Here is a 12,619-nt window from a genome sequence, read left to right on the forward strand (position 1 = left end):
TAAGCAAACTTTTTCTATAAATGGTCAGACAGTAACTATTTTAAGCTTTGCAGACCATACCATTTCTGCTGAATAGTCTGTTTTTTTTTTTCATCTTTTCTTTTTCTCTTTTTAAACAAAAATGTAAAAAAATTTTTACATTTTACAAAAAATGTAAAAGCCCTTACAAAAACTGGCTATGGGTTGACTTTGGCCCATAAGCCCTAGTTTGCCAATTCTTGATTCTAGAACAACCATAGTTAAAACATCAGTGTTACTGTGCACTATAATTTTTAAAGTCTGCTCTAGGATTTGTAACTTGAGTTGAACTATTAGGCAGGTAAAAGTGGGAAGAATATTCCACTTACTCATAAATGAGAAAAGGGAACAGTGGAGGACCTGTGTTCAACTACAGGACCAGTCTGACCATAATTCCTTTCTGTTTAATATTTTTAATTACTGTGCATTTTGTTTCCAGTAATTACACGTGTTTAGGAACAGCTTTGATTACCGAGGAATAGAAGGTTGTGATGCAAGAACAGCAGCTAGGACACCTGTCTTCTGTGCATGTTCATCAACTTCTGGCCTTAATTCATCTTCTGATTTTAATCTCCTTCGAACAGGTTTAGGTGGTGGAGCAAGAGGTGTTGTGCCTTTGCTCTGGGAGACAAGAATTTCATGAATAATAAGCATTTCTTGAAGACATTTGTGGTTCGTTAGCACTTTGCCAACATCATATGCTTTCTTTAAGCCTTTCATTCTCTTAAGAATTATGGGTCACTTGTCCTCCTTTAAAGCAATTTATGTATTTGTGGCAACAGCTAACTTAAATTACAATGGGAAAGAATGTTCCTAGTGACATCACAAGTGTAAATGTACCTATTAGACAAAAATTTTTACAGGGTGACATAACAAGCTCAAGGCCCAGATTCTGTGACTCAAGGTTATAATATTCAGTTTTAACATAACACACTCAATATGTATCTGTTCAATAACTATAAAAGAGAGTCTCCAGAAATATGCGTCCAGTATCACTATAGGGTTTTCTATTCAAATATCCTAAGATATATTATCTTAATGAATATAAAGAAGTGGAAAACCAGGTAATTCTTTAAAAAATCTTTCATTAAGATATACAAGAGCTCTTAAAAATGAATGGCTATTTTATTGGAGATCTGTCCTCAACAGAATCAAATATAACAGTCTGGTATTTACTGTAACCTGATTTGACCTGTTAATAAATAAAAACAAGAGTCAACTGCCATCCCTTTGGGTAAATATTATTTTTAATCTATTGCCATTTACTCACAAAATAAAACTATTAAAAAATTACAGAAATACTAACAGTAAAAAAAAAAAAAAAAAGTCCAGAAAGTAGCATTTAAATACTTTCAGAAACACTCACTGTTTTAATGACTACCAGGGATGTCTCAATGATAACAAAAAAAGTGACCAAAATTTTTTTCTCAAAAAGTGTCCTGTTATCTGCAATGTACTTTGAAATGCAAACAACAGATAAGAAGGACGGATATAGAGAGAACGATGCAGGTATAAAGCAAGTATATTAACACAAGGAAAAATGTTATATTTTTCTATTTCTTTAATTCTGTATTTATATGAAATGAAGAACATTCACTAAACATACTGATAGTCATTTCGTTATATATGTAAGTCAAATAATTATGTTGTATACCTTAACTTCTACTGTGTTATGTGTCAATTATATCTTAATAAAACTGGAAGAAAAATATAGTAAATATTAATAGTACAATCAAGGTGTGGCTTTATTGTACAATATAAAATTCTTTTAACTCTTCTGTATGTTTAAAATTTTTTGCAATAAATTTTTGGGAAAACATTCCTAAGACAGCTAAAAAAAAGCAGAGAGTGTAATATTAACCTTAGAGGGTTGATAATCTTTCCCTGTTATACTCAGAACTGAAATAACAGAAACTGAGTGTGACAAAAAAGGAAGTTCTACTTCATGTACTTGAAACAATGTAATAACCACACAAAATCTGAGAACCTGTGGCACGCATTAATACAAATGACAGGCTATCATCTCTACCTCTAGGTGGACTGTATTCTGAGACAGGTTATATGTATTACAGTTTAAGGCAGTGAAATGGGTTAGATGATCTCTAACTTTACTTGTAAGATTTTCAAATTATATCATATAATTTTTATATGTATAAAACAATCAATACTATAAAAGACTTTTGTATACCACATTGGCGGGAGCACTAGCAGCTGTCTTTTCTTCAATTTTACTATCTGTTTTGGCAACTCGAGAACTTGCGGGATCAGAAGATTTTTCAACCTAGAGATGAGTATATTATTATTACAAATTATATTTAAGTAACACACATATATGAATAAATATATAAGTAACAGATTAGAGAGCAAAATGTTTAGAAAACATTCATTCTAACAGTAAGAAGCTCAGATGAAGAGGAGAGGAGTTTGAGACTACCTTGTAAAACGATCATGCATCTGCCCCTTTAGGGCAGAGAGGGAAGAGAATACATCTCTGAGGGGATGGCAGACGATGTCTGGGAAGTTCTTTGGTTGGGGGAGGGTACGTACAAGTACCCGCTGCACACCGCTACTCCCACCTCAGGCCTGCTCTGCCTTCTTGGAGGTACAGCCCATTTCCCTAGTAGCACCAGGCCAGGAGAAAAGTTTGAAGAACTAGCTGGTAGAAAATTTTCCATGGACCAAATCTATAAAACTCTTTATGTAAATTATGCCAGTCAAACGTCAGTTTTTTTAATTAGAGAAGATCAGTATAAATTGGAATAATCAGAGCAAACTTCCCCTCTTCCCTCCAACTCCATATTTACACTTATGAGGACAGGGATCCCTGTCCCACATACAGAAGTTTTTGCTGCTAGAACCAAACAGTCCCGCAGAACACTGGCTGCAAACATGAATTTCTGGCATCCTGTGGTCTGTAAGTCTGTCTAACTGATGTGACTTACTCCCATACAATTTTCACCAAATCACACAATCAAATGCTTAGCATTAAGATGCAACCCCATAAACTGGCTTATTCTCAAACAAACTGAGGGTAGCTATGGCAACCACAGCTTCTTCTTATACAGAAATCTTTGAACCACACAATCAGATGCTTAGCATTAAAATGCAACTCCCAGAACAGTGTTTTAGCCAAAACCAGATGGTTGCATCTTTTCATGTGACATCTACCCTTCACCCTGATATTGATTCTTACTAAGCATTTTTTTTTTTTTTCGATTCTTACTAAGCATTTTATGCAACCAGTAGGTGGTCTGAGGCCAGTGAGAAATTGAGAAGCATTGATATAGGGAATAGAAACCTTCTAAAAGCAGCAACAGCAGGTATTTTACTCACTGATGTCCCTTCTATTATCTGCTCTTTTAGGGGTTCCTCTGTTTAAAGACTGGCTTATGAGCACAATATTGGAAGATTCCCAGCAGAAAATTAGAGAAGCCCTCGAAAACTGACCGGCAAGACCTCTGGATGTTTCTCGGCTTCATCATCTTGTTCTTCATTTACATTTGATGCAGCAAATACTTCAAATTGGCTGAAATCTGCAAAATTTGGTTGTTCTGGTATCTGCTGAGGTGAGGTACTAGTGTGAGTTATTAGGCCATCGGCATCCACTGGGCGATGCACAACGGGACCAGGAGCCTACAGGAGGGTTTAGGATACAGGAAGGAGCAAATCATTTTACTGATCTAGTGTCACAGAGTAGCTTTCCTTTTCTTTGAAAATTTATTATAAGGATGCTCTGATTTATTAGCTGAAAATTCAGGAGGGTGAGCTACAGTAACATTTAGCTCTAAAAAACCTTGAGTGAAATGCCAAGACACTAAAAAATTAAGATAACAAATCTCCAAATAAAAAGACACTTTCACAAAATTCTTATTGCCAAGAATGTGCATCAAAGGAGAGAAGTTCTGGCCTTAATCTCTGATTCTCCCCTTGCGTCTATTTTTTCTTAATTAGGTTGCTGCATAATTGTTCATTATTTTAAAAAACTGTTTTTAAAAATGTTTCACTATGTTTCTAAAAAGACTGTTATCTTTAAAGTGTGAAAACCAGTGCACTCTCCTTCAATTTGTCCTCCACTCTTTACAAGATCAATTCTTCTAAAGTCTCCACTTGAAAACTAAACTTACTGAGTATCTACTTTTGACCAAACAAATAAGGTCCATCCTTAACAGAGCTGATAATCTAGTGCAGGATACGAGAAAAGTAAACAAGGGATTAAAATACAGTGTGAGGAGTTTTGTGACAAAGGAAGCACAGGAAGCTAAAGGAATAAATCTGAAGTCTCTCCCCTGCTCACCCTTAAAAAATCCTCCATATCCTACAAGAAAAACTCCACCATCTTAGTATGATATAGGAGATGCTCTGTCATTTCCTCACCTCTTCAATTTTATTTCCCATCACTCTAGTTGTACTAAACTCAGCAGCTTTTCCTTGAAGAATATGCCAGGCTTACCTTACCCTCTGTGCTACTCCTTCTGGTTGTAATGCCTTTTCCTCAAGAAATAGTATTTTATCTTTCAAGTCTCTGCTTAAGTCTAACTGCCTTCATTTTACTTGACTTTTTCAGTGTGATCCCTGATGTTACTAGCTAGGACATCTATGCTAAATCATTTTATAAGTATGTCTACTATAGCATTTCTATTATAACTGTTTACAGGTCTGTTTTTCCCACTAGACTGGTTCTTGAGTCAAGAGATAATTCACTGGGTTTTACACCTTAATGCAGTAAAAGTATTTTCGTTAGCCCTTTAGATAAAATAAATACTGGAATATTCAAATTTCAGTATCTTTGATAATTAGGAAACCATCTTTTTAACTACAAATAACCGATTTCATTATAAGACTCTAACTCAGAAAAATCAACCTAATTCATTCATGTAAAAATGCAGCTAGTCAGTCACATAAAACTAAGCTACAAACTAGAATCTATTTTGGAACATAATAGTTTTATGCAGATGAAACAACTTTGACCTGTTAGTTGTGCAACACTTTATTCACTGATGCAGTAACACATCTAGGGAGATACAGGGAGGTTACCCTGAGTCACTACTAGATCCAGGACACACATGACACTTCCTATCCCTCAATACACTGATCCTTCTTCTAAACTCTCCTTTGCCGAGACACTATCATTTGGTTCACTTCTAAGTTTCTTTCAAAAAACAACCCAAATCATTATTGGAATTCTTATCCTCTAAGAAAAGACCTAGCTTCTCCGAATTAAATATGCATTAAGAATGACAGTTAGGCAATTCCCGATTTTCAAACTAATTCTAGAATAGAATCAAAGACCTAACAGATAAACTGACCAAGGGGACTATAATAACTGATGCTTACTAATAAAGACCTAGGAGAATTACCTGTGAGGGCTGTGGTCTTGGAGGCACTGCAGGAGGTTGGGCAACAACTCCAGCCTGTTGCTGTCCTGTGTGAATACACAAGTCTTCTTTTGGTAAATATATATAATTACTTTGCTAGTACAGCAGATAGGCTGAATGAATGTGATCAAATGATAAAGATTTCAAATGCCAATGTATAGAACTGGAAGCCAAGTCCATCTCATCAAACTGTCTGGATATGGTTGAATCTCACAGCCTCTTCTCAGACCTCACTTCTCTTGCTCTACTGCACACAGCACTTGTCCTGCTCCTCCCTGTTCCTGTAACACTACACGTTCTTGTTTTCTTCCCACCTTTGTGACTACTTTTAGCTATCAAATACGAAGACTTCCAAATTTCCTCTTTCCATTTAGCATTTTAGTATATCATTTCTATGTAAATGATTCTCAAATAATATATCAATCTTGCTTAGCCCATAGGTCCAGCGACCTGTCGATTTTTCTCTTCTTTCTCATCATTCCAACCACATAATATCAAAAACAGAACATCATCACCCTCTATCCTAACTTTTCTATTTTGACCAACAGTAAGACCAGTCATATAAAAATTGAACCCTCTAAGTATGATGACTCCTCTCTCTCCTCTGTCATGTAATGTAAGACCTATTAGCTTTTCCTCCTTAATATCTCCACATAAAATCTTTTTTTTTTAATCTCTTGTGGCATCTCTCAGGTTCCCATCTTTATCATTTGAACTCACATTTTAGACAGTCATTAAGGAAAATAAATTCCCTCTCATCTCATACTTTTTCAATTCAAAATTTTTCTTTAGATAAATATAAAAAAATAAGAGAAAACAAGATACTGTGTATCTTTAATCAACTAAATATATTTAACAATTTAACATATTTAATTTGTATCACAGTTCTCTAACCCCTACCTGTTGTGACGGAAAAGGTCCGATTCATATCTAAAGATGATGATCTAGAATGAGAGGGCTGAGGCCTTGGAGGTGGCGGTGGTGGTGCAGTGTTTTCAGGCGATGTTCCTGAATGAGACCTGCAAAATGGCCCCGTTACAGTTGGTCACGTTATTGCAGCTTTTCTTTTTAAGCAATCAAACTTAGCTAAGCAGCAAAGGATCTTATTGGTATGACATTTTCTCCAGAGGGTATACAAGTATTATAATGAATAGAGTATTATTTACATGTGCATTCAACAAGCAGTTACTTAATATAGCAAATAATCTTCTTTATAATTATACATTTAACAGAATTTTAAAGAACTTTTAAAAAAGTTATTAACATGAATTCAAGGTAGACTACTAACCAAGTGTAATGTTTTCATATTCAGTTAAAGGCAATATTAATCTGAAAAGCTGTTTTCAAAGAAGAGTAACTGTACTTTCAGATATGGTTAGCTTTCAACTTACTTAAATTTGGTAAGCTGAAGTACACTTTGGCTTGACTATGTGAGACGCCATCTCATCTTAAAATCACTCATTTTAGAGGTGATTATACTCATGTTCACTCATTCTGGAGATCTGCTTATTAGCCACCAAAGTCTTCTATATTCTGAAGAATCTCACGGACTAAGACAATCTGATCCTCACTAATAGGAATAAAAAGACTAAAATCCCAAATGAGAACTCTAAGATATATGAAGAAGCAGCCTTCTGACTGTGTGAGCTACTGGAAAGTCTATGTTACCAGTGTCTCCATACATCCTCCAGGTGTGTGGCAAAAGACTCTTATGATGTACGAAAAGCACCAGAGAAAGATGCTTCTGGCCTGTGCAGTTTTGAGAGGATGGTGAAGCCCTGGGAGACAGACCCCTTTGCCACCTCACCCTGTCCTGTATCATTTTTGTTTGTGCCTGAAATGTTAACATGTGACACAGGTCTTCAGGATGGGTAGGTAGCCCAACACTAGGCTGCATGTCCAGATGACATTTTAAAACACCAAATTCTTTTGGTACTTGTCCCATAAGGCTCTAAAAGGAAATTTGCACATTTCATACTTAAAGAGACTCTCACTGCTCAGCTACCAAAAAGGACTGTATTAAACCAACTGCCAAGAAGTTATCAGTTTATTTTAAACCTTCCACAGAATACCAAGAAGACAACGATTCCTTTTGCTTTGCTTTTCTTTGGAAAGAATAAAAGTCATTTCCCTTTTATATAAATCAATAGGTAACCTGACAGCCTTTAGAGAAGTGAAGAACTGAGAAAATAATTTACGCATGCATGCATGCTAAGTCACTTAGACTCTGTGCGACCCTATGGACTGCAGCCCACCAGGCTCCACTGTCCACGGGGTTCCTCAGGCAAGAATACTGGATGGGTTGCCATTTCCTTCTCCGAAAATAATTTATACTTGGTTTCAAATAATTTTCAATATTAAAATGTAACAAAAGACTTTAATTATGCTTTTTTAATGAACAGAAACACTAACCTTTGACGAGTTACGTTGTTTCCAATCTGTTCTGGATCCGAAGTAAAAGAGTCTGAACTACTGTACCCATCTGCTGATAAATGGGATATATCCTATTTAATAATAATAATTTCTTTACTTTTTATTCTATATGCCCTAAACAGGTAATTGAATTATTGTTTCAAACCAGGGATATTCAAAGATTGGCCAACAGGTTAATGTTTCATCATTGTATTACTAACCATAAAAGATTAGATATAAATCAAATAAATGGTGTACTTATACAACAAAATACTATGCACAGAGAGCAATTACAATCTAAAAGAGTTACTGTTTGATAATAGAGAAATATTCAAAATTAGTTACACGGAAGCAGGGCAGAAAATAGTACATATATCACAATTTCATTTCATATAAAAATATACCATGCACAAAGATTAAGGTGGACAATGAATGTTAATTATGGTCATTTGTGGAACAGTGAGATTATAATTTGTATTTTCTTATTTTTGTTTATTACATTTCTACAAGTGTGAATAGTTTTTATAATGAAAAAAATTCATTTTTAAAGGATAAATTAGAAGCATTTTAAGTTAAAAAGCGAACTTAAAAACTGTTTATGCAAATTTTAAAAATTTTGATAAAGGAATAAACTGTGCTTAGACAATGATAAAACTTATGAAATTAGCCAGAGGGTACCAATTTTTCACCTGAGGACATATTTTCAATTTCCTCAAAATCTTATAAAGGAGCAGAGAATCCCAGAATCAGACTAACAGCTATGAAGCAATAAAGAAGTTTTAAAACAGAAAACTCTAGGGATAATCTGAAGAAATACTATGAAATACCTTTCAAGAGTTATAAATTGAAGGGACTGGTTATTTAGTTTCATTTCAAAGTGTATCCCGCTTCTTCTTCCTGTCAAATCACTGAGAAGTTTACTAATTGGTACAGGAATGATTCTAAAATTAACACATTCCCATTTGGACGTTGTTAATAGGCATCTCAGACTGAACACGTCCAAAACTGAATTCCTACCCTTTCTCCCACAAATCTTCTACTACAATAGACTTCTTCAATTTCCAGTTGCTTTGGCTAACATCCCTTGAATCCCCCTGATTCCCTTGCCCCCACCCCTCACATCCTGTATCACAAAGGTAAACAAATCCTGTGGTCTTTTCCTACCAAAATTTAGCCAGAATCTGACCACTTCTTAGCACTTCTACTGCTACCACCCTAGGCCAAGACATCATCATCTCTTGCCTGTATTATTATAACCGTTTCCTAAAACCGTCTTTCCCTGTTTGAATTCTTGCCTTCTTCTGATCTATTACCAGTATAGCAGCCAGAATGATCTTGTTAAAAAAGGAAGGTCAGGTTACATCACTTCTCCATTCAGAAACCTTCTAAATGGCATTTCATCTTTCTCGGTAGAAGTCAGTCTTACACTGCTCCCCGGTTACTATTCTCCCACATGCTAGTTCTAGTTCAGGTGTTTGCTGGCTGTTTCCAGCAGATATAAAGAAGGCATCTTCCCTAAACCAGGGCTCCATACTGGTTATTCCTTTGGCCTAAAACGTCCTTCCTTAAGATACACACACAGTTAAATTCATCTCCTTCAAGTTTTAACTCAAATACCACTTTTTGGTAAGGATTTCTTTGATCACCTTACTTAAACTGTCACGCCCTCTCCCCTTTCACAACTTAATTTTGATCCAGGGTATTAACTATATCCTAAGATACAGTTATTTTTATTTCCTTTTTCTTTTGTCTCCCCTATAAAATGCAAACTTCACAAGGGCAAAGAATTTTTTGTTTTGTTTACTGCTGAATACTCAGTGTCTAGAACAGAGCCTGACACATATTAATAGTATTCCATTAACAATGACTGAATGAGCACGTACACAATTTCCTGTGAGAGGAAGAAAGGAGTGGGGAAGAGCTAGCTGAGAGGGACGGCCAACAGGAGGCCTGCCTTGAAGCAGGTGCAGTGGCAATTGGCATCCATTTATTAATATGGAGGGTAGGGGTCTTTAAAAGGATTGACTATTCTCTGCATTATCCAGTGACGATACTACTAAGTGGCTATATATTCAAATTATTCAGATTCTAAATGTAGACTAAGGATAAGAGACAAGATGGCAGAGGAGCAGGTGGAAGTGGAGTACACCTCTTCTTCACAGATGCATCAGGAACACATCTTCAGATGTAGATCTTGCAGAGCATCAGCTTAGAGCTAGCAGGAGTCCCTGACCACTGGAAAGGAATATACAGATCCACACAAAACTGGGCAGGACAAAGAAGGGAAGGGAAAAAGAGGAGGAGAGTTAGCACAACTGAACCTGTCCCCACCAGGTGGGGAAGTGGAAGAAGGGGTGATATCCCCATATCAGGGCAATCGGTTGGGACAAAGGGGAAGCATCTGAGACTACTGGAGAGTGAAGGAGCTGATCTGTGACAGTCTGAATGGAGTGAGAACGACACAGACAATCTGTGCCATGGCCCTACATAGCCTAGGGAGGGACACAGCCCACCAGAACGCAGAGCAGCTGGGAGCTGGAGCGTAACCGCAATCCCAGGGCAAGGACTGCTGTTAACTTTGGGGAAACAGCCGCAAGGGATGGGAGGGAGGGGACTGCTGTAGGGAATGCCTTTGGAATAAAGTCAGGCAGCCATGGAAGCAGGGTGTTACTGCTGAGTCACATACAAGGAGTGGAGCCATCACTTCTCCCCCTATATGCTGGCATGAGCAGCTGAGTAACAGAGGAATATCCCAGAGAAGGTGGCCATCTGAGTGCCCGACATGCCAAGCAACAGAGAAGGACCCCCATCAGACCCTCTGAACGCCAGCTGCCAGAAGCTAGAAAGAGATTCTAACAGCACCATATCTCCTGTGCCTGTGGCTGCCAGCTTCCTGGCATACCTGGCGCCATCAGAGTCCCCGCAACCTAAGCAGTCGCACCACCTCCACACCTGGTCCTCCCTGGGGCAGACCCAAGTCCTAGAGGCAGCCTCAGGAACTAATTCCTGTAAATGACCCACAAGCAGAGGTGGGGATAAAACCACAACTGAGTTCCAGGGGCAGAGTGGACAAGGAAGAGGGTTGAAAACCTTTTCACCAGCTATACAAGCTAGAGATTATATCCACATGATCAACTAGGCAGACCCTGTGTCTATGGAATGCATAGAAGGGCGAGTGTATCCACAAAACAAAATGCCCTAGCTCTGACAGCTGTGGACACTGGAGGCAAGAACCTCCAAGAGGAGAACTAGATTAGAGTCTGTGCTGTCCCCACAGCTGGTCTAGAGACCAGCTCCCCCAATACTGGAGGGTTTCCTAGCGAGGTGGAAGTGGACTGTGCATCACAGTAGGGGAAAGGATGCTGACAGTTGAGACCTGAGAAAAACATTTATTATTATTCTTATATTTTGATTTGTTCTGTAGTTGATTCTGGTTTTCTTTCCTCTGATGCTGTGGTTGTTGACTTCATTATTATTGTATCTATTTAAGCTTTTGAGAATTTTTTAAAACACATTTTATTTCCTTCATATACATCTATCTCTACATTGGCTTTTTGCAGATCTGTGGGGCTTTTTCTTTGTTGTTGTTTCATTTTGTTTCTTCTTACTTATTATACAAAAATTTTATTTATATATAAGATTTATATACTATTTATATATATGTACAATATATACACTATTGTATGCAATATATTCTTTTTATATATATACATAGAATATATATACACATATATATAGAATATACAATAAGATTATTATATATAAACTCTTCATTATATATAAATCTTTTTATATACTTTACTTTTCTATTTTTTTCTTTCTTCTTTTCACCACGTTTGTTAGTTTGTTTGCTTTATTCCTCAGCTGGCTCTCTTCTTTGGTCTTGTTCTGTTTAGTTAGTGTTGTTTTTAATTTGTTGGTATCACTTATGGTTTCCTTTGCTCACAGGGTCACTCTCTTATACTTTGTTTTCTTTGGACTATTTTGGTTTTGTGTGTGTGTGTTCCTTTGTTTCTGTTACTATTTGTCTGATTTTGAATTTACTATTTGTCTGGGGTTCTTTTTTGTGTGTGTTTGTTTTAATCCTCTTTATTGCCATAACAAACAGCTTGTGGGATCCTGGTTCCTTGATGAGAGATTGGGCCTGAGCCTCTGGGTTGGAAGCACTGAGTCCAGGACACTAGATGGCCAGAGAACTCCTGATCCCAGGGAGTATTAATTAGTGAGAGCTCCCATAAAGGCCTCTTCCTGTATCCAAGACCCAGCACCACTCAACTGCTGGCAGCACCAGCAAAGGGCAGGTTACCCAAACAACAAGCAAGACCTCAAGAGGAGACAGGCTTCCCATAGACACCCCAAAACATACCACTAACACAGACCTGCTCATTAGAGGGGGGAAAAACTCACCTTCTCCCACCAGAAGGCAAGCACAAGTCCCTCCCAACATAAAGCCTATACAAACCACTGGACCAACCGCACCCACTGATGGCAAGACCAAAAACAAGAGAGGATATGTCAAACACAGTAAGTTAGATAACATGAAAAAACAGAGAAACATTGTGCAAATGAAGGACCAAGGTAAAAACCCACAACACCAAATAAACAAAGAGGAAATATGCCAACTACCCGAAAAAGAATTCAGAGTAATGACAGTAATGATGATCCACAATCTCGAAATAGAATGGAGAAAATGCAAGTCATTTAACACATTTAACAATGACCCAGAAGAAACAAAGAATGAACAGAGGCAAACACAATTATCGAAATTAAAAATAATCTATGGGGAATCAACAGCAGAACAACTGAGGCTGAAG

The 12,619-nt window shown here is 37.2% G+C and overlaps 1 protein-coding gene across 4 annotated transcripts in view; it reads right to left on the reverse strand.

The window, feature by feature from the left end:
• Window positions 1–12,619, reverse strand: part of REPS1 (RALBP1 associated Eps domain containing 1) — an 89,982-nt gene that overhangs the window by 2,858 nt on the left and 74,505 nt on the right. For 3 of the 4 annotated variants that reach the window (XM_070376766.1, XM_005891955.3, XM_005891953.3), the window contains 6 exons: window positions 7,806–7,878; window positions 6,294–6,412; window positions 5,376–5,440; window positions 3,466–3,651; window positions 2,207–2,299; window positions 491–639 (listed from right to left, as the gene is read on the reverse strand). In XM_070376766.1, coding sequence (XP_070232867.1) covers window positions 491–639; window positions 2,207–2,299; window positions 3,466–3,651; window positions 5,376–5,440; window positions 6,294–6,412; window positions 7,806–7,878 — 685 coding nt within the window. The remainder of the gene's footprint in view (window positions 1–490; window positions 640–2,206; window positions 2,300–3,465; window positions 3,652–5,375; window positions 5,441–6,293; window positions 6,413–7,805; window positions 7,879–12,619) is intronic. The other variant, XM_005891954.2, reaches the window with a different exon arrangement.

This window comes from Bos mutus, chromosome 9 (genome assembly GCF_027580195.1).
Source record: "Bos mutus isolate GX-2022 chromosome 9, NWIPB_WYAK_1.1, whole genome shotgun sequence".
NCBI lineage: Eukaryota > Metazoa > Chordata > Mammalia > Artiodactyla > Bovidae > Bos > Bos mutus.